The sequence below is a fragment of the Hipposideros armiger genome, unplaced genomic scaffold (genome assembly GCF_001890085.2).
Source record: "Hipposideros armiger isolate ML-2016 unplaced genomic scaffold, ASM189008v1 scaffold_34, whole genome shotgun sequence".
Classification (NCBI taxonomy): Eukaryota; Metazoa; Chordata; class Mammalia; order Chiroptera; family Hipposideridae; genus Hipposideros; species Hipposideros armiger.
This window is the reverse complement of record NW_017731384.1, coordinates 5500621-5523468: the sequence shown is the minus strand read 5'-3', so window position 1 is coordinate 5523468 and position 22848 is coordinate 5500621. Positions and strand designations below refer to the sequence as shown.

General features: G+C 37.1%; 1 protein-coding gene across 1 annotated transcript in view; it reads left to right on the top strand.

The window, feature by feature from the left end:
- LOC109380265 (ATP-binding cassette sub-family A member 8-like) overlaps nt 1–22848 on the top strand; it is a 43581-nt gene that overhangs the window by 12226 nt on the left and 8507 nt on the right. Inside the window, exons 5-17 of the mRNA XM_019637648.1 lie at nt 107–226; nt 4894–5092; nt 6424–6590; nt 9568–9701; nt 10228–10365; nt 12989–13093; nt 16647–16820; nt 17022–17135; nt 19098–19211; nt 20008–20073; nt 20529–20620; nt 21785–21905; nt 22573–22690. Coding sequence (XP_019493193.1) covers nt 107–226; nt 4894–5092; nt 6424–6590; nt 9568–9701; nt 10228–10365; nt 12989–13093; nt 16647–16820; nt 17022–17135; nt 19098–19211; nt 20008–20073; nt 20529–20620; nt 21785–21905; nt 22573–22690 — 1662 coding nt within the window. The remainder of the gene's footprint in view (nt 1–106; nt 227–4893; nt 5093–6423; nt 6591–9567; nt 9702–10227; nt 10366–12988; nt 13094–16646; nt 16821–17021; nt 17136–19097; nt 19212–20007; nt 20074–20528; nt 20621–21784; nt 21906–22572; nt 22691–22848) is intronic.

Genomic DNA, 22848 nt, shown 5'->3' with positions numbered 1-22848 from the left:
GCAAGTAGTATAATTCACATATTTGAGCTTTTTAGTTTGAAATGTTGTCCTTAGTTCACTTGCGATTTTTGTTGTTTTGATTCACTACTGTGTATGTGTTCTTTAGAACTTTACGAGGACCTGGATCAGCGTCCTGACCTGGGCATTGAGAATTATGGGGTTTCCATGACAACCTTGAATGAGGTGTTCCTAAAGCTAGAAGGAAAATCAACTATTGATGAACCAGGTAAACAAAATGCATGAAAATTATCGTGTAAAGCTATTCACAGCCCCTCGTGCAATATATACTTCAAGAAGAGAGCGTCCAAAGAAGTGATTACACAATGTGGGGTTCCATGATTAAAGCCGTTCTTAGACAAGCATATATAAAGGTGAAATGCACACTCATCACATTTGTTACCGCTACTGCCAATACTGTCCTGATATTAAAGATGACCCATTTTCTTTTTTCCAAGGATCGTCTTATCCCATTTTCCAAGAGCAATGTCAAATAAAACTCTTATTCTAAATCTCTCTTCAACCACTGCATGCTGGTTTCCATGGTTTCTGGTGAAAAGTCAGCTCTGGACCTTATGGAGGGTCTCTTTGTATGATGAGCTGTTTTTCTGCTTCTGTTTTCAAGATTCTCTTTTTTGTTTTTGGCTTTGACAGTTTGACTATGTCTTTCGATGTGGACCTCTTGATGTTTATCCTACTTGGAGTCTGTTGAGCTCCCTATATGTATGGATTAGAGATTTTCATCTAATTTGGGAAGATTTTCGCCACTATGTCTTCAACTATGCTTTCTGGGTTCTCTCTACCCCCTCCTGGAAGTCCCATTATTGTTTGTGGTGGTATATGTTAGCATGCTTGATAGTGTCTCACATTTTTCTGAGACTCTGTTTCTCTACATTCTTTTTTCTTTCTGTTCCTTAGACTTAATAATCTAAATTTATCTTTAGTCATGTTTACTAATCATCTCTACGCCAGATGAAATCTGTTGAGCTTTTATTTTTCAGCAAATTTTTTTCAGTTCTTGTACTTTTCAAATCTAAAAGTTTTATTTGGTTATTGTAAATATTTTTTACATCTTTGATGATATGCCCTATTTGATGAGACATTATTGTCATACTTGATGATTTACAAACATACTGTTCAATGTGAAAATATTTGTGGATTTCCTATTATTGTTACTGACATTAAAACACTTAATGTAGTCATAAAACATAACCTATGACTTAAAATCTTTTAGATTTTTTGAGACTTGTTGAACCAGCATTTCATCTATTTTGGTTAATATTTCTTGTCCATTTAAAAACATGTATACATACCTACATATAAATGCATATATTTGTGTTTATTTAAATCTATATACATATAGAATATATATTTATAGAACTTTAGTTGTGTAGAGTTGTATAAATATCAGTTTGGTGAAGTTGGATGATAGAGTTATTCAAATATGCTATGGCCTTACTGATTTTTTTTCCTACATTTTCTATCAATTACAAGTGAGGGATAGTAAAATCTCCAACTGTAATTCTAGATGTGTCTAATTTTGTCTTTTTCTCATTTCAGTTAGGTAAGTTTTTACTCCATGTACTTTGAATCTCTATTATTAAGCTCAGACACATTTAGGATTAGCATGTCTTCTTGATGAATTGTCTTCATTAACATTATGAAAGGTCCCTTTTAAAAAAATTTTTTTTTTTAAGCTGAGCCATCCTGCCACCTGTTGGCAGCTCAGCGGCTGCTCCTCTCGGGCCGGGAACTGAACCGCTGTTGCTCAGAACTCAAACTCTTGAGCAAGCTCTTAACCAACTGAGCCACTTGGCCAGCCCGAAAGGTCCCTTTTAAATGCTGGTAATCACAGTTATCCTGAAGCCCAATTTGTCTAGTATTAATACAGCTGCTTTAATTTTAATATGAGTTATCCTTTGGCACTTTTTGTAATCCATCACTGATAGAAACAAGTTGTCTCAGGTTTTGACCAGTCTATATGGAAATGTCTTTATTTTGTATTTTTCTTTCGTAATTAGAGGACACTTTTGTTAGATATAGAATTCTATAAGGAAATAGAATTCTAAGTTGCTAGGTGTTTGTCTTTTAGTATGGGATATCATTTCATTTTCTTCTAGACTCCATTTATTCTTATGTGCAGCTAGCCATTGTCCATATCATTCTTCTCCTGTATGTAATGTATCCTTTTTTTCTGGCTGTTTTTTATATATATTTTTTATCACTGGTGTACAAGAATTTGTAGTTTTATAGTTATTTATTTATTTATTTTAAAATTTTTTTATTGGGGAATTGGGGGATGCGAACAGCATTGGGGAATTGGGGAAGGGGAAACAGACAAGTTGCTGTCCTTTTGTCTTCAGTCTAGTTGTGGAGGACGTTGCTTCACTGGCCCAAGTTGGCACCATCATTGCACTCTTCCTGGGCAAGGCAGATCAGTCGCTGGCTTCTGGACAGCCACTCACAGCGGCTGCTGGCCACTCACGCTGGCTGCTGGCCACACATGGTAGCCCATGGCAACCCACTGCCACAGGGGCTGCAGCCTATGCCATCGCCAGCGACTCACAGCAGCCCAGCTCCAGGTTGAGCTGTTGTTCAGCATCTTAGCTGTAGAGGGCAGTGTCATGGGCCCTCATATATGGGATCCGAACCAGGGCCCTCTGGCTTCCCAAGCCAGCTCTCAACCAACGCGCCACTCGGCCAGCCCAAGTTATTTTTTAAAATATTGCTTGAGGGTTCTTCAAATTTTGGGATCGATGAGTTAATATTTTATATCAATCTTGGAAAATTTTTTCTCAACATTTTTTCCTTGGTCTCATTTCTTTTCACCTCTTTTTCTGGGACTCCAGTTATACTTTTGTTAGATATTTGATATTGTCCCACAGATCTCGGATACTCTGTTTAGGTTTTTCATTCTTTATTTCCCTTTATGTTAGAAATTGGATAATGTCTACTTGCATGTCTTCAAAGTCACAGATAACTTCTTCTTTTGTGTTCAGACTGTTTTTAAGCCCCCAAATTAAGCTCCTTATTTTGGATGTTATATTTTCCCATCCTAACATTACTAGAAGATCTTATAGCATATTTATCATAGTTATTTAAAAATCTATATGTGGGTTAATTCCAACATGTGGACTACGTGATTGATGACTCGTATCAGTGACTGATTTTTTTTCTCTTCCTTTTCGGTTATATTTTCCCACTTTTGTATATGTCTCATAATTTTTATTGTATGCTGGACACTGCTGTAAAAAAAATCAGTAAATAATAAAATAAGCAATGTCAAGAAAATAGCATGACTCTTACTTTGTCAGACTGCACATATGGATGACTGAATTGATCTAATTTGTATTTGGCAAGTGCCTGGGGTTTTACACAGTTTTTATTAGATTTAGTTCACCCCCAGCAACAAATGTTTTGCAGGAAGAATCAGATCTTTCACCTCAGCATGGCTTCATATTATACCACAGGAAAAATTCTAGAGGTGTCTCTATGTTATATAGCCTCACTGCCAAATTTCTCAACAACACAAGATATCTGCCTGTCACCATTTTTGTTCAGTTTGATTTTTAGTTGTTTGGGGTTTTTGGGTTCTTTGTTTTGTTTTTTTGTTTTTTTGCTACTGGGAAGTTAACCTGACTCTCCACCCTTGACCATGGCTTACTATGCCTCCATCTTATCACCATACACCCAGACTTTAGCATGTCAATGTACCGTACCCAGCGAAGGTCCATTCTACCTCAGTGTATCTCTCTTTGCTTTTTTGTTTAGCGACTAGTTCTTGGTGGACTTCTTCACAAAGGAAGTCCCCATGCACCTTGATGATGTCTTGCACAAGAAAAGACTCTATGCACCTTAGTGTGAATTTCTCTCAGCTTTTCCTTCCTGTCTCCAACCTTTGGTGTACCATTTCCATCAACTTGGGGAATTTCCCATGGGAAAGAACTGGTAGACGGTGTACACTCATTTTGCGACTCATGACTTCAGTCAGTCATAGCAGCTCACATGGATGTAAGAGTTTGTTTAGCCTGGGATGCTTTCTCCTTATTCATTCCTAAGGTGGTTCTTTCCCCTTTTGCCACTCTTTTAAGGATGAAAGCAGCCATAGGAATCTTCTCCTTTAGCAATGCTCCTCCCTTTATGAAAATTACTCTTTTTAGTCTTTTTGTGTGTGTGCCTTCATCTATCTGATGGATTGAAAATAGCTGTTATTTATTCTCCTGGTAAGAGGGATAACAATCTCTTGCAGCTAACTGGAAGCAGAAGGTCCCTGAGTCATTCTTTTACTATGCTGTTCACCACTATCTTGTTTACAATTCTTACATCTTTACTCATAACAGAAATGGTCCGTTTTTGTGTCCATGGTTGAGCGTGCGCATTGATGAGTGTGTGATTTTTGAGGCTCGATATTAGACCTATTTTAAGATCATACAATAAACAGCACCCTGGATATCTAGAGATTGCAATACACAAAAGAGTGCAGCAACCTCAAACAGTATGAATAGATTTGAAATTCCTCCCGTAGCAACAGTTTAGTTAACCCCCGGTTTGTAGCACACCAATGTGTAGCTTGTTTCTCTAGGTGAACACCTAAAATAGTTGTTTCTTTGTCAAGTTTCCAAGTCACACCTAGGCACTATGGCTATCTTGCATATTTATCTTAACCTCTTTAACATATTGTCTGTATCCAAATGATCTAAGATCTTCTTTCTGGTCCTTTTGTTCAAGAACTGAATCTTTCATCTATTTTTCTAGTTCATGGCAGCAGCCAATCATACCACATAATGCCTAGACTTAACTACCTGTGACACCCTCAGTAAAACAAACTCCTATATTAAGCTCAGTAAAGTGCATCTGAAGTGGGATTGTATGAATTGCTTCTTTTGTGTTTTGCAGATGTTTCCATTTTGGGAGAAGTATCGGCAGAAAGAGCTGGAGAGACAGAAAGTCTTGTCGAGATGGAGCAAGTTCTCTCTTCACTTAATGAGATGAGAGAAATAGTAGGTGGCATGGCTCTGTGGAGACAGCAGGTCTGCGCAATTGCAAGGGTTCGCTTTTTAAAGTTAAAGCACGAAAGAAAAGCTCTTTTATCACTGTGAGTAGCCATAGGTGTTTGTTCAGTCAGTGCATTCAAAAACACATCTAAGGTCTAAAAACAAGAGAAAACAAACAAAAGAAATAAAAATAAATTTCCGCATCTACAAAACTGGGTAAAGGATAATACTCAGTCTAGTTCATGGTCCTAGTGTTTTATGTATTAGGAGACTAGCCGGTGGAACTTATGAGTATAATGTTTCTGAGCTAATTTTAGGGAAAAAGTTAAAGTAATGTAATATTCACTCTCTTTCAAAGTTTCTACTATGATAGATGACAGAGGTGTTGAGATATGGATTTTTTTTCCCAGTATGCATCTGCCATGCCTAATTTTAGATGCTATATAGCTATGCTACAGACTCATCCCTGGAAGTCCAGACTCTCCCATTAAGTTCTACTTGCTCTTACCTAGATGTCACAACTCCCCTCCAGCCCTCTTCAGTGATGGTAGCTCACTCTCCATCCTTACGGTGTGCATAATAGGTGCTATCCCTGTTCCTAAGATTCATATCACCTCTCATTAGCACCCTCGTGTCCATAGTACTTTGACTGTTAATCAGTGCCTTGTCCATGAGTACATTGATTAAGCATCAAAGAAATAGGAGGCTTGGCACATAATAGAATCTCACTAAATATTTGCTAAATAAATAAGTATTGAGACTTCATTGAGAACATGTGACAAGATTAGCATGATTTAAGAAACATCCTTAATATGAATCTGGCAACACTGTATAACAGTGCCTCAAGAGATGCTTGTCGTTAAAGCAAGAATCCTGACAAGATGTAGGATTGTAAAATTAGGCATTAGGGATGGAGAAAGGTTTCGAAATAAGATATAACAAAAGCATAATAAAAACTTTCAACTTATTTGAAATAGCGAATACAGGAGAATGAAGAGTAAAAAAATAATTGAAAATTGGAGCCAGGAGACTAGTCACCAAAGAAATAGAGACTATGAGAAGAAGATTGGACATGAAAAAAAATTGAGTGTAAAGTTTTGATGAATTAACCAGCAGAAAGGGAGAGCATCACACTGGAATCCCAGGAACGAGGCAGAGTTTGGACATAGAGTTAAAGGACACACATCTCGTGAAATTGTGTGGGATAGCAAATGGCCAGAGAGCGACAAGAGCAATGAGCAAAGGCCAAACCTACATTTTACCATCTCTAATTTAGAGATAGGAAAAGGACAAGATACTCAAGAAATGAGTCAGAGACCTATATGTTTCATTTTCATGCTCTCTTGATCTCATTCCATTATAACCTGCTCAGAGAATTTTAAAAGTTTAGGAAATGACTATGCATTGACATTGGCAATTCTCTTGCGTGTAGGCTGTTGGTTCTAGGAATTGGATTTTTGCCTGTGCTTTTGGAGTACATCATCTTGAAAATATATCAAAGCAGTTACACTTGGGAACTTTCTCCTGATATATACTTCCTTGCTCCTGGACAACAACCACACGATCCTCTCACTCAATTATTAATCATCAATAAAACAGGTAATAATGTGGTGAATTTCCAAATAACGTTCACTATTCAGAGTATTACTTAGAAAACATTAAACCTGAGAGAGAAACATGAGCTTTTGGCTTCTTTAGCATGTGTTCAGAACAATTTATGAGGCTTGGGGATGATAAATACAAGTCCTAAAATGGAGCAGGGATTAGGAATAGATTATCTGGTGGCAGTTTGAACAACGAAAGAGTTTGTACCCCCCAAAAACATTGTAACATCTTGAGATATAATTCACCTGCCATACAATGTATTCATTTAAAGTGTACAAGTCAACGATTTTTAGTGCATTCACAGAATTGTGTAATCTTCGCTGCAATTCATTTTAGAATATTTTCATCTCAAAAAAAAATTCCATACTCATTAGTCATCATTCTCATTTACTCTGTCCCCAGCTCTGATCAATCACCAATTTACTTTCTATTTCTATGGATTCGCTACTCTGGACATTTAATCTAAGTAGATTCATACAATGCCTGATCTTTCGTGACTGACTCCTTTCACTTTACATGACGTTTTCAAGGTTCATCTACATTGTAGCATGTGTCAGTACTTCATTTTTTAAGTTCTTGAATAATATTCTATCATATGGATATACCACATTTTATTATTCATCAGAGGATGGATATTTGGGGTGTTTTTTTTCTTCACTAATTGGCCACTATAATTAATGCTTCTCTAAGCATCCATGGACAAGTTTTTCTGTGAATATATTTTTTCTTCATTTCTTCAGGATATAAACCTAGGAGTAGAATTGTTGGGTCATGTGGTGACTATGTTTAACCTTTTGAGGAACTACCCAACTATTTTTTAAAGTGACTGCGCCAATTTACATTTACACTAGTATTTTGTGAGGGTTCCCATTTCTCCATATCTTTGCCAACACTTGTTATTTTCTGCTTTTTGTCATACCCATCCTACTGTCTGTCGAGTAGTATCTTGTGATTTGATTTGCACTTTTCTAATGGTTTATAATGTTGAACATCTTTTCACGAGCTTACTGACCAGATTAACTTCTTTTATTTTCACTGTTAATAAATGAATTATATGTCTTTTTATTGAATTCTAAGTGTTCTTTATATGTTGTAGATACATGTTTCTTATCAGACACAGTAGATTCTCATTATTCATAAGTGATGTGTTTGCAAACTTATCTACTCACTAAAATGTATGTGTAGCCCCAAAACCAAGACTTGTGGCACTTTTGTGGTCATTCACAGATATGCTCAGAGGTGTGGAAATTTTGTGTCATTGATACCTGCATTTCCAGCTGAGGTAGAACAATGTGATACTCTGCCTTCTTGCTTAGCTCTAATACTATTAAGAAATATCTTACTATAATCAAATATCTTTTCTGTAGCCTATTTAGTGCCTCATTTTTCAAATTTTTCTTGGTGATTTTGCTGTTTAAAATAGTGTTTAAAATACTGTAATAGTTTAAAATAATGTAATAGAGCACTTAGGAAGTGCTACCCAGCATTCCTAAGTCAGGAAGGCCATGACGTACCTTAAAGAGAAAATATGTGTGTTAGGTAAGCTTTGATCAGGCATGAGTGACAGTGCTGTTGGCTATGAGATCAATGTTAATGAATCAACAATACATATACTGAAACATACATAAAATAAAGCAATGTATTGATTGCTTAAAGAAACTGTTGTAACCAGAAGCTCACGGGAACCTAACCTTGTGGTTCCTCTAGGAGCAATGGTTCAGTATTCACTAATTTACTTATTTGTGGTGACTTCCTAGAAGTGAATGCATAACTACTGTGAATAATAAGAATCAACTCTAAATGTTCCGCCAATATGTTATCTCATCCTGTAGATTGTCTTTGCACTTTGTTCTTCGTGTCCTTTGAAGCATAATGTTTTAATTTTATGAAGCCTAACTTATTTGTTTCCTCGCCTGTGCTTTTAATGACATCTTTAAGTAGGCTTTGCCTAACTCAAGATCACGAAGATTTACTCCTATATTTTCATCTCAGGTTTTTATACTTTTAGTTCTTACATTTAGGTCTGTGATCCATTTTGAGTTCATTTGTGTGTGTGGTGTAAGGCAGGGATGCAACTTCAATACATACCCAGTTATCTTCCTGGGAGGGGCAGACCGCCAAACTTTTTCATTCCCTTCAACTTCATGTTGCAGAAGCTTGAAACCAGGCAAGAGTGGCTGAGAGGTCTCGAGTTCTCTTCTTCCATCCATCCCCTACTTATAAAGTGGAAGCTCTAATCTAGAGACAAGAGGCCAAAAATAGTGGTGCTCAATCATCCTCAGCCCAGGTCCTCCCAGGAAGATACTGTAGCCCTAGACTGGGCTTGAGGAAGGATCCCTGAGTTCTTGGCTTCACCCATTACTGGTGGAGCTTCTGTTATGCTAATCAAGGAAGGGGAGTGAAGATGTAGATGTTTGCCACAATTTCTTGGTTTCTTACACAGATTCAGTAGATTTTATTAACCTTTTTTTTTTTCACTTTCTATATGCCCCCAAGACAATCAAAAGATTTTAACTTGTTGGTTGTTTTAGTAATTTTTTTTACAAGTTATAGTTGTTTTTTCTGGGGAGAAGGGCCATGGAGCTCTTCACGTAGCCATTCAACAAGTTGTCCTCCTGTATCAAGAAACATTTTGAAAATCAATTATTAATCTAGTAGTAGTGAAGTGAGATTTAGCAGATTTGGTGGTCAAAGATTATCTGTGTCATTAAAACCTTATTGATATGGCTACTCATTGAAAGATTCTAGAAAACAAATCTATTCCAAATGCACCATACGGCAGTACCCATACGTGAATAAATATATTATAAAGTAAACTCCATAAGAAGTGAGTAGAGCTTTAATTCATAGCAGCATGGATGTGTCACATTACAGTAAGTATCACGTAAGGATGTTAATTTTAATTTCACTGTACAACTTGACATTGATCTTCTTAGTTTTGTGATACTTAATATATTTAACTACAATTTAGGGGCAAGCATTGACGACTTTATACATTCTGTGAAGCATCAGAACGTAGCCTTGGAAGTGGATGCCTTTGGAACTCGCAGTGGCTTAGATGATCCATCTTATAATGGAGCCATCATCGTGTCTGGTCATAAAAAGGTATACCTATTTTGTAAATTTTCCTAAAGGTGTAGAAAGCTAATATACTGTCAATATACTCAGGCTTCCAATTTAGGAAACGAAATGAGAAACATATGCTGCTTTCATTTATTACTTAGCAAATTGCAGTCATTAATATGATAAATAATTCATGTATCAATCATTATCTACCAACATAAACTGTGTGCATTAGCAAAATAAATACTGTGCAATACTCACTGCCAAATACATATTCAAATCCAAAGAATTCATATTTTCTCCCAAGGAATTTTCTAATACATATATTCTGAAACTTCTGTTTTATTTTTAAACAGTAATAATACTTGATTCTAGCTTTAAGCCAGACACTTGGGGTCCTGAAAATCAGATATAGTTGATGTACATGTTTTGGTTTACTTATACAGTGTTTGCTTTGATTATTTGACACTGGTTGAAAGACATGAATTTTTAATTAAAATATTGAATTTTGACCTCTTTAAAAAAATGAAGATCTCTGAGGATTTACAACTTTGCTTTTATATTTTAGAATTACAGCTTTTCATTAGCCTGCAATACCAAAAGACTGAATTGCTTCCCAGTTCTCATGGATATTGTTAGCAACGGGCTGCTTGGAATGGTTAAACCATCAGCACGTATCCAAACTGACAGAAGTACATATTTGGAGGTAAGTCTATATTCTTACTGACTCTCCTCCAACAGGAATCTCCCAGGTCACTCTTTTAAGTGCTGGAGTTTTATTCTTGTTGAGTAAGCCACTGCATGAGAAATTAGCATTTGGATTCATGCTAGCTGTCTGGCTTTGGGAAATTAATATACTTTTGAGAGCTTCAATTTTTTAAATGCAACATATAACTAACAAAATGTATTTTGGGGGACTGGGCGAGTGGCTCATTTGGTTAAGAGTTAGCTTAAGAGCGCAAGCTCTGAGCAACAGGGCCTCTGGTTCGATTCCCACATGGGCAGTGATGCTGAGCCCAAGCTGAGCTGCCGCTGAGCTGCCAACAGGTGGCAGGATGGCTCAGCTGGTGAGAGCACTTGCTCCTAACAAGACTGCCTGTTTGATGGTGGGCTTTGCCTGCCTGCAACTAAGACTGAAGTCAGCACCTTGAGCTGAGCTGCCACCTGGATGGCTCAGTGGATAGAGCACGTGCTCTTAACAACAAGCCTGCTGGTTCGACTCCCACATAGAATGGTGGCTACGCCCACCCCCAACTAAGATTGAACACAGCACCTTGAGCTTAGAGGCCACAAGCTGCCGACAGGCAGCTAGATGGCGACTGGCCCCCTCCACAACTAAGACTGAAGAACAACAATTTGGCTGGTCCCCTTCCCAATTCCCCAACATTGTTGCCCTCCCCAAATTCCCCAATTTTTTTTAAAAAAATGTATTTTCGAAGAGAATGTGAGGAAATGGAAGTAAAATCATGCAGCACTGTGACTGGTATAAAAATAACAAAAGAAAGAAGGAAAGAACAGAAAGAGAGAGAGAGAGAGAAAGAAATGGAAGCCTTACTAACTACTTTTATAAATGTTACAAAAGAAAAAAAAACCTAGGACAGAGTTCAGGTTAGAATTGCAACTGGTTGCATTAGAATCACTACAGTTTCTTGTCAAAAATATTAATTCCTAGGGCCTACCTTAGACCTGCCAAACCAGCTTTTTTATGCGTGAGGCAAAACAAAACAAAACAAAACAAAACCTTATTTCTGAAAAGAGGCCCAAGTGATTGGAATGTCTATAGCCCTGTGAGTTTGGAAAACTATCAGAATTTGCGATTATTCCTTTTTGATTATTGCCTAAATATATTTCTTCCTCTTAGTTCTTTGAGCATAGAGACCATGTATCTTCAATACTACATAATACCCTGTACATAGGATAGGGACTGAAACATGATAAGGATGGAATAACTTATTTGTTAAATACATAAATGAATGTCAGAGGTCTGGAAATTATATCACTCGATTGTGAGGTTTTATTATTATATATGGTTAATAACCACCTACCCATGTGCATATAAAATGGACCATGTATCCATCATTATTTTCATACGTTCTAGCAATATCTTGAGTTACCTTCTCACAGCATACTTCACTGTGTGCTTAGAAAGTAAAAATTCCTTTCAGTCAGCGTGGGTAAGAAACTTAATCATTAAAGCGAAAAGTTTTATCCACCGGTCAAGTATTAATTAATTTTAGAACATATGCGATGGCTTCTTTAATTAACCTCCTATATTACCTTAAGGCTTTTTTCTGGTTTCTGAAAGAGGATACAATAATTGAGCAAATTGACTTGGGCTTTGGGCTGTCAAAACATTCTGTTTAGCTAGGGTGAGTCCATTGGCCTTATATTGATGTGCCCAACCATCTCCAGCAACTTATTTTATACTCTATTCAAATTTACCTACTTATTGCTCATGGAAGCGTTTTTTGTATTAATAATTTCAGACCTTACTTTTGTCCTGCCCCAAATCAATGGATTTGCCACTGAGTACTAAACCCGCCCCCTCCAGCATGCAGGGTGTTCTGGAAAGATTCTGACAATCAGCTGAAATCTCACCTTTCTACGTGTGGCAAGTGTGTCTCTGATGGCCAGGCTGAAAACCATCAGCCTCTGGTTACGCCTTTTTTCAGTAATGTGCGTCATTCAGCAACAACTGCGCGAATCGTAAAAGTAATGGGAACTGCTTTCAAGAGAGTTTGTAAATCTTCTGTCCTTCAAGATAGTTCTAAAAAGGAGCAACAATATGCGTAACCAAGGGCAAGGTTTGCCCTGGAGATGTTACTTCCCCTGCTAGTACCTCATCTCTGCTTGTGACTCCTCAACCAATATTTACCTGGTCTCATGGTGCACCTAGAAAGACAACTTAGTCTCACTAGGCCCATAAAATATCTGATATGATTTTTGAGTCAAGCTATTCCATTGGAAACTATTATAAAAATCCATTAGGAAATTGAATGTTTCCACTGTACATTATTATTTAATATTTAGCCTCAGAGTAAATTTCCAAATCATAAAGTAAGAAAATGAGAACTCTTACTACTTTCCAATGATGTAATATCAGCAGTTTATTTGCCTTCTTCGCATCACTTTCCTTATCCGTAAATGGAGGTGTCAAGCCAAAAGTCAAGCTACAAAACTGAATGGGTAACAGAAAGAGTTTGGTAAGCTCAAAAGGGACCTAAGGCAGGATTACACATAATCTGTTTCGTATATTTTAAAATGTATTCCAGAAAATGAATTTTGGATTTGTTTATTCAGCTCATTACATTCTTTGCATTTTTCAAAAGGAAGACAATAATCCATTTGACCTCCTGGTCCCTGCCATATTCTGGTTGATTTTGGCATCCAGCTGTGCTCCGTACATAGCCATGAGCAGCGTTGATGATTATAAGGTAACAGTGCGTTAACTGCAACTTTCATTACTCTGTGTGATTACATGCTGAAGGTATTATAATTACAGGATTTTTAAGAGGCTATTTTTATATGTTTAACTGAGCAGCCAATTCAGACTAAATAAATCCTAAGTTATAAAAATAAAAAAAGATTTCACAAATGGAAATATATATAATATAGATAGATTATAGAGAATGATTCTAAAATGTATATGGATATACACAGAACTTAAAATAGACAAAATAACTGAAAGACAAAGTTGAAGAATTTATGCTTCTGACTTCCACATGTACTGCAAAATTATAATAACTAAGCATGTGTTGTATTAATTATGTATAATCATATAAATATGTAAAATGGAATAGACATTTTAGATATAAATCCACGTATATATCATCAATTTATTTTCAATAAAACTGCCAGGGAATTCAAATGAGGTAAGGTTAGTCTTTCCAGCAAATTGAATGGAAACTTGATATAGTAATGAAAAATAATGTTCTCAACACTCACCTCACACCATATACAAAATCATTTTGAAACGAATCATAGGTCTTGTGCTAGGCAAATACTTCTTAGATGGGACAGGAGGAGCATAAACCATAAGATAAAATGGTATCTTGAACTTCATCAAAGTTAAGACCTTTTGCTCTTTATAAAATGCCAATAAGAAAATAAAAAGCTGTGGGCTGGAGAAAAAAAATATTCACAATACATATATATCCCACAAAATATTTATATCGAGAATATAAAGAATTCTTATACCTCAGTAATAGAGTATAGTCTAATTTTAAAGATGGGCAAAACATTTGAACAGATACTTCATCAAAGAAGATATATAGATGGAAAATATGCCATGAAAAGATGGCTAATCTCATGAGTAATCCAGGGAATAATAACCCTGATGGAGCTACCTTTACACACCAAATAAAATGAATAACATTAAAATGACTGACAATAGCAAGAGTTCATGAGGATGTGGAGAAACTGGAATGCTCATTCATTGCTGGTGGGAATGTAACTTGTACACTCACTTTGCAGAACAATTTGACTCTTTCTTATAAAGTTAAAAATACACTTATTGTATGACTCAGCAATTCCTCTCCTAAGTATTTATCCAAGAGAAAACATCTTTCCACAAGCAGACTTGTACATGAATGTTCTTAGCAGCTTTATTCACAACAGACACCAATTTGAAACAACCCGAATGTCCATCAAGCTATGAACTGATAAATTTTGTCATAGCCATGCAATGGACTAGCACTCAGCAATACAAAAGAAGGAACAGCTAATAAACGCATCAACGTGAATGAGACACGAAAGAGTAGATACTGAATGATTTCATTTATATGAAATTCTCAGAAAGGTAAAAGTAATCCATGGTGACAAAAAGCAGACCTGTGTTTACTTGTAACCAGCAATAAAGGCTATTGACTACAAAGGAGCATGGGAAATTTGGAGTTTAAAGGAAATGTTCTATACATTGATTTATAATGGTGATATGGGAATATAAACATTCATTAAATCTCATGTAACCATATACTTAATATGGGTACTTTTTACTATTTGAATGTTATATTTCAAAAGAGTTAATTAAAAAGAGATTGTTGAAATAAAAGGAAATGATATTTTGAAACTGTGAGAACTTTGAGAAATAAAAAGACAATCCTGATGTTTAACTGACAATCTATTGGTCCATTTTCATTCATAGACACGCTTTCATTAATCCAAATGATCTTTTAATGTGCCTGCAAATTACTGGAGCATTTTGTTAAGTGAAGATTCTGGTTCAGTGGTTTTGAAGTGGAGACAAATTTTGAGTAGAAATGATAAGGTGGTGAATTTATATGATAATCATTGCAGGCCACCTCACATTAGCTTTGCTTACAATTTTCAATAGTCTATCCTTCAATGGCTCCCTTTTTGTAACTTTAATACACCAAGTCCATGAAACCTTGCATAAGCATCTCTGTTTACTCATTACCATCTTCATCTGTGTCACTTCCCCTTCAAAGAGAAGAGAGACAGTATTATAGAGTATTATCTCTGTAATGTTCCCTTTCTGGTGTCGAACCTCCAGGAACGTTGGGAAATGCCATTTACTGGCCTGATATAACTGTCAATCATTCTGCCATTAACATGGTCCAAACTTAGAATTTGCCCCATAGAAAACATCAACGCTTTCTTTGGCCTGTGTGAGGCCACGATTTCACCACGTTTCTCCTAGTACTTTGGCCACTGTCCCTCTGTCTTCTTTGCAGTTTCTTATTCCTTATTCCTTTCTCGTCTCTAATTTTAGAAATCCTCAGATCTCAACCTCTGGCTCTCTTTTCGTGTTAGATGTCATTTTCTCCGAGGCAAGCTCATCTTACCCTAAGGCTTCAAAGCCCCTCTACCTACCAGTCACTCACAGATTTGACTCTCATTTGTAAGCCCAGTGCTGATCCAAACACCTTTCTCTGCATTTCCACTGGCGGCATCACAGACTCTCAAACTTCATGCTCCCCAAACTGAATTTATGATATCCTTAAATGTTTTCTCATATTTTCTGTCTCCATAAATGTCAGCAGTATGCATCAGTTATCTTGTCAGTAACCTAAAACCATCCTTCATTCCTCTCATAGCTTCACCCACAGATTGAGTAGATCACCAAACCCTTATCATTGCACTACCTGAATGGATCTGTGTTGGGAGATTTTGATATGAATCCTTAGGTCACATTACATCTCAGACAGGAACATCATTTAGCTAATCAGCGACCATCAACAATGCATGTAAATATATATATTGGGTTATCAGAAAAGTCATGACACATTTTTGCAACGAAAAACAGAAAAAATATGTCATGACTTTTCCGACAACCCAATATATATTCAAAATTTTTAGAAAGGTTTAAAGTATAATTTGTGCCAAAAACCACATCACTTGGTAAGTAGTTTTAAAATATGTAATTTAGAAGTTTATTCAGAGAATGGCAAGTGGTACAAAATACATTTATACTTATAAATGTATTTATATTTATGGACATATACATAAATATTTGGGTGGGTAATAAATATTTGAATGTGTGTTATGGCAAGACAACCCTAACATGTTATTTACTTAGATGAAAAGGATAAAGCAATTATACACACACATACACACACATTTGCAATCTAGCGGGGGGCAGAGGGAGAGAGAGAGAGAGAGGCAGTTCATACTGAGTTCAAGGAGAAAGCTGATGGGAAGTAGGCAGTTAGCTGCTTAGATAACGACCACCCCTGTTGGTCATTAATGACTGTTTTGTTTACCACATGTTGATGCCTTGATTATTCTGAGCTCCTCTTTCACGTATTTCTATCAGAGGTATGATGAACATCAATGCTGTGAATTAAAGCAGCAAACTGATCATTTATGTTTGGCATTATCCATTTCCCTTGGTCCAGATAACATGTGTAGCCACGATGCAGAATTATTACGAACGGAGGTTTTGCTTGAGTGTTTTCTTACTTAATCCACATTTTCTTAAACGTCAAATGAAAATGCCACTCTGCATCTTTGCTGTCTCCTACTCAGAACAAAGCTTGGTCCCAGCTACGGATCTCGGGGCTCTTCCCTTCTGCTTACTGGTTTGGGCAGGCGCTGGTGGATGTTCCGATGTACTGGTTGATATTCCTTTTCATGTACCTGATGGACTACCTTTTAACCCTCCAAGATTCCTTATTTAAAAGCATAAATCAGATGATGCAAGTAAGTGGCAATATTCATAGGACAAATACCATATGATTTAAGTAGAAAATTTGAAGATGCAAACTGTTTTCGTTGATAGTCACATTGTCATGAATTTTAATAACTATAAAACCCTGTGCTATGAGGGTGTTTTGGATCCTAAATGTTTTCCTAGATTGCATTTGTCTTTAATTGAAGTCAACATTTTCCTCTTGATTTCAGATCCCTTGTGCCATCGGTTACGCCATATCACTTATCCTCTTTACATATATAATTTCATTCATTTTTCGCAAGGGAAGAAAAAATAGTGGCATTTGGTCATTTTGCTTCTTTATTGTAAGTATGTTACTTTTGAACATTTATGTTATATATGCAATATACAATTCTGAGCTAATACTTTAAAATTTGCCCTTGGTAGAATGATAAATTAATATTACAGTCTAAAATATATTGTTTGCTTTATGTACCAATTCTTTGCAAAATCTGCATCATTTTTTCTTCCTATTTCTACCCCTGTCTCTTTAAAAGTAGCCCAATTTTTCTAAAACCATAAAGTATTTACCAGAAGGAAACCTGAAAATGATCTATATTTTCTTTTTACTGAAAAAGAAATAACCCCGAAGACCTCCACGAAGTTATACAAGATAACAAACACTGTTACTAGCATAGTTCAAACTAGAAACTACTTCTCTAACTCTCTACTAAGAATTAATTTCATAAAGCAATGCTTGTTTTATCTAAATTAGGAGGGAAAATATATGTAATCTACAAGCATCTATTCTAATTTCCTGTCCTTTCAGGATACTGGAAAGTAAATTACTAATTCAAGAAACATTTATTGGCTTCCAACAATGTGTCACAAAGTAAGACTGATCATAGGGGGGAAAAATTGGCAGTTTCAACCCTGAAAGAGCACACAGAGGGTAAACAGATGAGTAAACAGCTGCTTATTAAAACAGAACGATAAGGCAAAGATTATTGAGATATCATCCATCTTTAAAAGTCTATTATAGGACCGGCCGAGTGGCTCAGTTGGTTAAGAGCTTGCTCAAGAGTGTGAGCTCTGAGCAACAGGGTTGCCGGTTCGATTCCCGGCCCAAGCTGAGCTGCCACTGCACTGCCAACAGGTGGAAGGATGGCTCAGCTAAAACAAAATAAATAAATAGGGCCGGCCGAGTGGCTCAGTTGTTTAAGAGTTCGCTCAAGAGTTTGAGCTCTGAGCAACAGCGGTTCGAGTCCAGCCCGAGCTGAGCAGCCGCTGAGCTGCCAACAGGTGGCAGGATGGCTCAGCTAAATAAATAAATAAATAAAGTCTATTATACAACTGAGTAATAAAGAGGTCTATGAAAACCATAGATGGAATAGATTCATTCATGAAAACGAGAGCAGAGATTTCCTTTATGGAGTGAAACCTGAAGAAGTGTAAGATCTCAACAGCTAGAGAAGAATGATGGTGCCAGTAGAAAATAAAAAAAGAAAGTCCAGGCTCAGAGAAAGGCCTAGGAACTGGTCATAATCTGACACAGACATGGATATGGACAGAAAACGAGATGTAGCCTTCGTGAGGTCCTAACTGTGTTAAAAATAACGGTTGAAAACCATGACTGGCTCTCTAAATGATACACTCGAGAATTTATTCCACAGACCATGGGAAGCCATGGAATCTTAGAGTGCAGAAAAGAAATATGAGCAGAGGTGTACTTTCAGGAAGAATATTCTGAAAGCCGTGAAAGTGATGGTTTGTAAGCCAGAAAAATTAGAAGTACCAAAACTTTTAGGAAGGCATTGCAACAGTTTAGAAGAAAAACCTGGGAGTGTCAGGTGTTCCTATAAATTTCTCTTATCCTTGAGTTTTGTATTTTAGAACTTCTACAAAGCCACTTCAGGTTATCAGATGTTTGTATTTCTCCATCGGTATAGTTCACAAAAGTCTTCTTTCACTGTTGCTTTATTCCTATGAGGTAGCAATTTCAATTTTTACCTATGCTTATTGCTTATCTACTGTTCTAAAGTTTACCTCCAAACACAATATATGCCACCTTTTTTCCTTTTCTATAATTAAAATATTCCATCTATATTAGGTCCTGGATTGATCCAGTGATTTTTCTTTCATGATACTCCAGGCCAAAGGAATTTGGCTAAATCACTAAGAGAAAATGTCAGTGGAGATATGCTGGTTTCAGCTTGGTTTTTGAGGTTGGGGGTGGAAATTAGGACTATCTCCAAGATGAGCCATCTCAATTTGGAACATCTGTTAAAGTTCACAGTGGTTAACATGCATATTTGTGTTTTCTTTAGATCACCCTCTTCTGTGTGACTTTATTTGTGGTGGATACCTACAGTTCACTTTTTATCATCACCTTTTTAATACCACACACCACATTATTGGGCTGTGTGTTCATATCTTTTCATGTAAGTAATGCCACTATCTGTCCCAGTGTCTTGGAACTCATGACCAATTGTGAAAGCCTTGCTTAGGGTTGGAACAACATGTGAAATATGCATGACATTTGACAATTTCTCCTTCATGGATTCCAATTGGATGTCTCCTAGATAGAACAATATCCTCCAGCTGAACTAGAATAGAAAAGCTGGCCCTGATGAGTGGGTGGGGAGGAAGGATAATGGGTGGTGAGAAATTGAGCAGCCTTTATACTTATTCTGGGCGTTACACAGCTTTAGGAGGAAACAAATGAAATGTCCCTAATTTGGGGGATTTCAGGATTCTAGAGAAGCTCTCGATGTGAATAAAATCCCCTTTTTTTGCTAGCTGATGATACCCATATTTCTACAAAAGGCAGGAAGTGGCAGTATGTGTGTGAAGAGGTATCCATGGGGAAGGGGAAGGAAAGAAAGGGGCCTTGTGACAGGAATAGTGGGCAGGTGTGGGAAGGCCTGTGTGATTAGGATACATCTTGCCTCTCTCACGGTTTGGGGAGGAGGCTAGCACAGACCCCAACACTTTCTCACCAGGGGATGAATAACTGCTAACTCCTATAGCTTCAAATAAAAGGACAGTGGTTCATAGACCTTGGGAGGGAGGAAGGCAGCCCCTCACTACACATTATAGAATGGGCATTAGCCAATACTGTTGGTGAACTCAGGGGGCATGCCCGTAGGGCTGTTCAATGGGCCAATCACGTTTATATGGATAAAATTCAGGAAACAAAAAAGCTTCCCATGTAACTGTTGTGTTTTTTCTTTGCAGCTTTTTATGTTTCCTCTGTTTAATGGAGAACCAGCCGGCACAGAGTCCTTCCTGGTATTCCTAATTGTAAGAACACACTCTTCATTAAAAATGATCATGTGTTTTGCTAAACTCAACCATTTTAATTCCTGTAAACACGATGAAACTTTTTATTAAGGTGGATCTATAGGTATCTGTAGCCCATAGAGACAAAATATTTATAAAATATGAAACAACCTTTTTTTATAAAGATCAACTAACCAGATAATCCGCTGCCCAAATTTTAAGAACACGGTACAACTATTTGGGGAAATGAAGTAATGATGTCACATAATTACATTAGTTTCTAGTGTTTCTGTAAACAAGATTGAAAGGGAATTTGATAGTTTCACAATTTGACAAATAGACTGTTAGAAATGTTCATGGTTTTGCCAAATACATCTTTGTAGAAGTCCAATTATTCCTAATTCACTTCTGGTATGAAACCGTTTTCTTTTACTGTTTCTAATTGTGCATCTCTCTCTTTCTCTCTCTATTTCTAGCCTTTCCTTCATTGTATCATCTTTGTTTTTATTCTTCGATGCCTGGAATGGAAGTTTGGGAAAAAGTCAATGAGAAAGGACCCGTTATTTAGGTGGGAAGATATCAGATTGGATTCTTTCCTTTCAGCGATCAATATTCGAAAGTATTTTTTCATGCATAAGTTAATCCATTAACAAACAAGTGCCAACTGCTAGGATAGACTCAGGTAGTAACCACGTGCCAATACAAATAATAGAGCTCTAGGTACCTAAACAAAAGGTTATAAATAGTGGAGGAAACATTGCATGTTAAGGGCTCCATCAGACACTGTGTACAGTGGAACACTAGAGAGAGTTACATGCAGCTAGTTTCATTTAAATAGCAATTATTGATCATTTAAATAGATTGGCAGTAGAAGGAATGCTGCCGCTGCACAAGGGAAGAATAGAATGACGAATAAATTGGTCCAAAACAATAATAACTGTGCTCTTTTCCTGCGGTAGTGAGCAGCCCAACTGGTGAATCATAGACTGGTTCAGTTTTCAATGGAACTTAAAAGCTGAGACCTCCTCTTCTGCACCAAGCAAGAACGTAGCCACAAATATCTTATTCCCTCTGTGTCTCCCAAACCATATCAGTTTCTCATCTTTAACTATTACAGATAGTTGGGTGAGAGACTTCCAAGATGAAAGAAGACCTTTAAGAAATCTCCTAAGATCAGTATGGGTGATTAGGTTGAAGGAAGAGAGAATAGAATGAGATATATTCTGGGTATGAGGGACAGAGTTAGAATGGAGGAGAAAGAGGGAATCTGACACATATTCCAAAGACATGGCCCAGCTTAATAGGAAATCAAACATTTACTTGTATTGGTGGTGGTGGGCGGAGCATCTGACTTCCAATATTCTGACCTAGTCTCCCTGTGAAAAGGCAATGCTAAGATGTTGGTGTCAAAGCTAGGGTTCCCAGAAAAATTATTTCATTAAGCTATGATATTAAAATTCTTTGTCAGATAATAGGTATTAAGTTGCCTATTGTTATTTTAAAAAATAATGTTTCTATAGATAAGTAGAATGAAAGATGTGAAAGAAGCAATGGTTATTAAATATAGTAGTGTCATTAAAGAAGGAGGTAGTGAAGGAATGAGGGTTCACGGCACTGAAGGGAGATTATGATGGTTTATTAATTATGCAATCTACTCAAGTATAAGATATAATATTCATGATACAAGGGTGAAAACCCCAACTCAATTATTAATGGATGGTTTTGACTCCAGAATTTCTCCAAGAAACAGCGATGTGTGCCCAAATCCAGAAGAACCAGAAGAAGAGGACGAAGATGTGCGGATGGAAAGACTGAGAACAGCAAATGCTTTGAGCTCCACAAACTTTGATGAGGTAAAAACCCACGACATAGGTTATTTCATCCAATGACACAAACGTTTGTCAGTTAAAGCGGCCCATCTACAAGTCTAATTCTCCAATGATATCGAGTTTCTCTAATTCATACAAATGAGGGTCATCCTTGATTTTAGTAGGTAGTCATTTTTACATCGAGATGAGCAGATTAAAAGTTATGAGAACTTGCTCTGTCTTTCTTAGAATGAAAAAAACAACAAAAAGTGGAGTGCAACTAAAATCGCAAAAGCCAAGAAAGAACTTGTGGATTTTAGAAACTGAGCAAAATGGCACATGCCACTGCTTCTGGGAGAAAGTGTCCTGTACAAAATTCAGGGTGAAGTCCGGTCCACAGCACATTGTTTGGTCCTTTAAGGGTGACTTGGTGTTTCTCCAAGTCTCTATGCTTCTGTTCTGAGAGATGGGCCAGCTGCATATAATAATGTGCTCCTGAGTAACTGCCTTTGTCGGAGAGACAAATGATAGCCTCTTCTGTCGCAAAAGAAGAGCTCGGCTGGGAGAATTGCCAAAAAAACGTGTCCCCGAGTAGAAGGTCTTCTCTGATGCATGGCTTGTGCAGCGAGGGACCAACCCAGTGGGATAATAGAGCTTTTGCAAGGTTAATGGGGAGAATGGAGGTCTGACATGATTTACTTGTCGTTTACAGAAACCAGTCATCATTGCCAGCTGTCTACGCAAGGAGTATATGGGGAAGAGGAAACACTGCTTTTCCAAGAGGAAGAAGAAAATAGCCACGAGAAATGTCTCTTTCTGTGTTAGAAAAGGTTGGACACCGTGGCCCTTCCTTCCACTGTTGGCTCAGGGCCCTCCTTAGAGCGTGATGGTTCTTGACGAGAATTATTCCCTACACCGTCTCTTGGTTCACACGCAGACCCATCAGCTGGTGACCTTCACAGCTCCTTTTACACGGCTCGTTGCTACA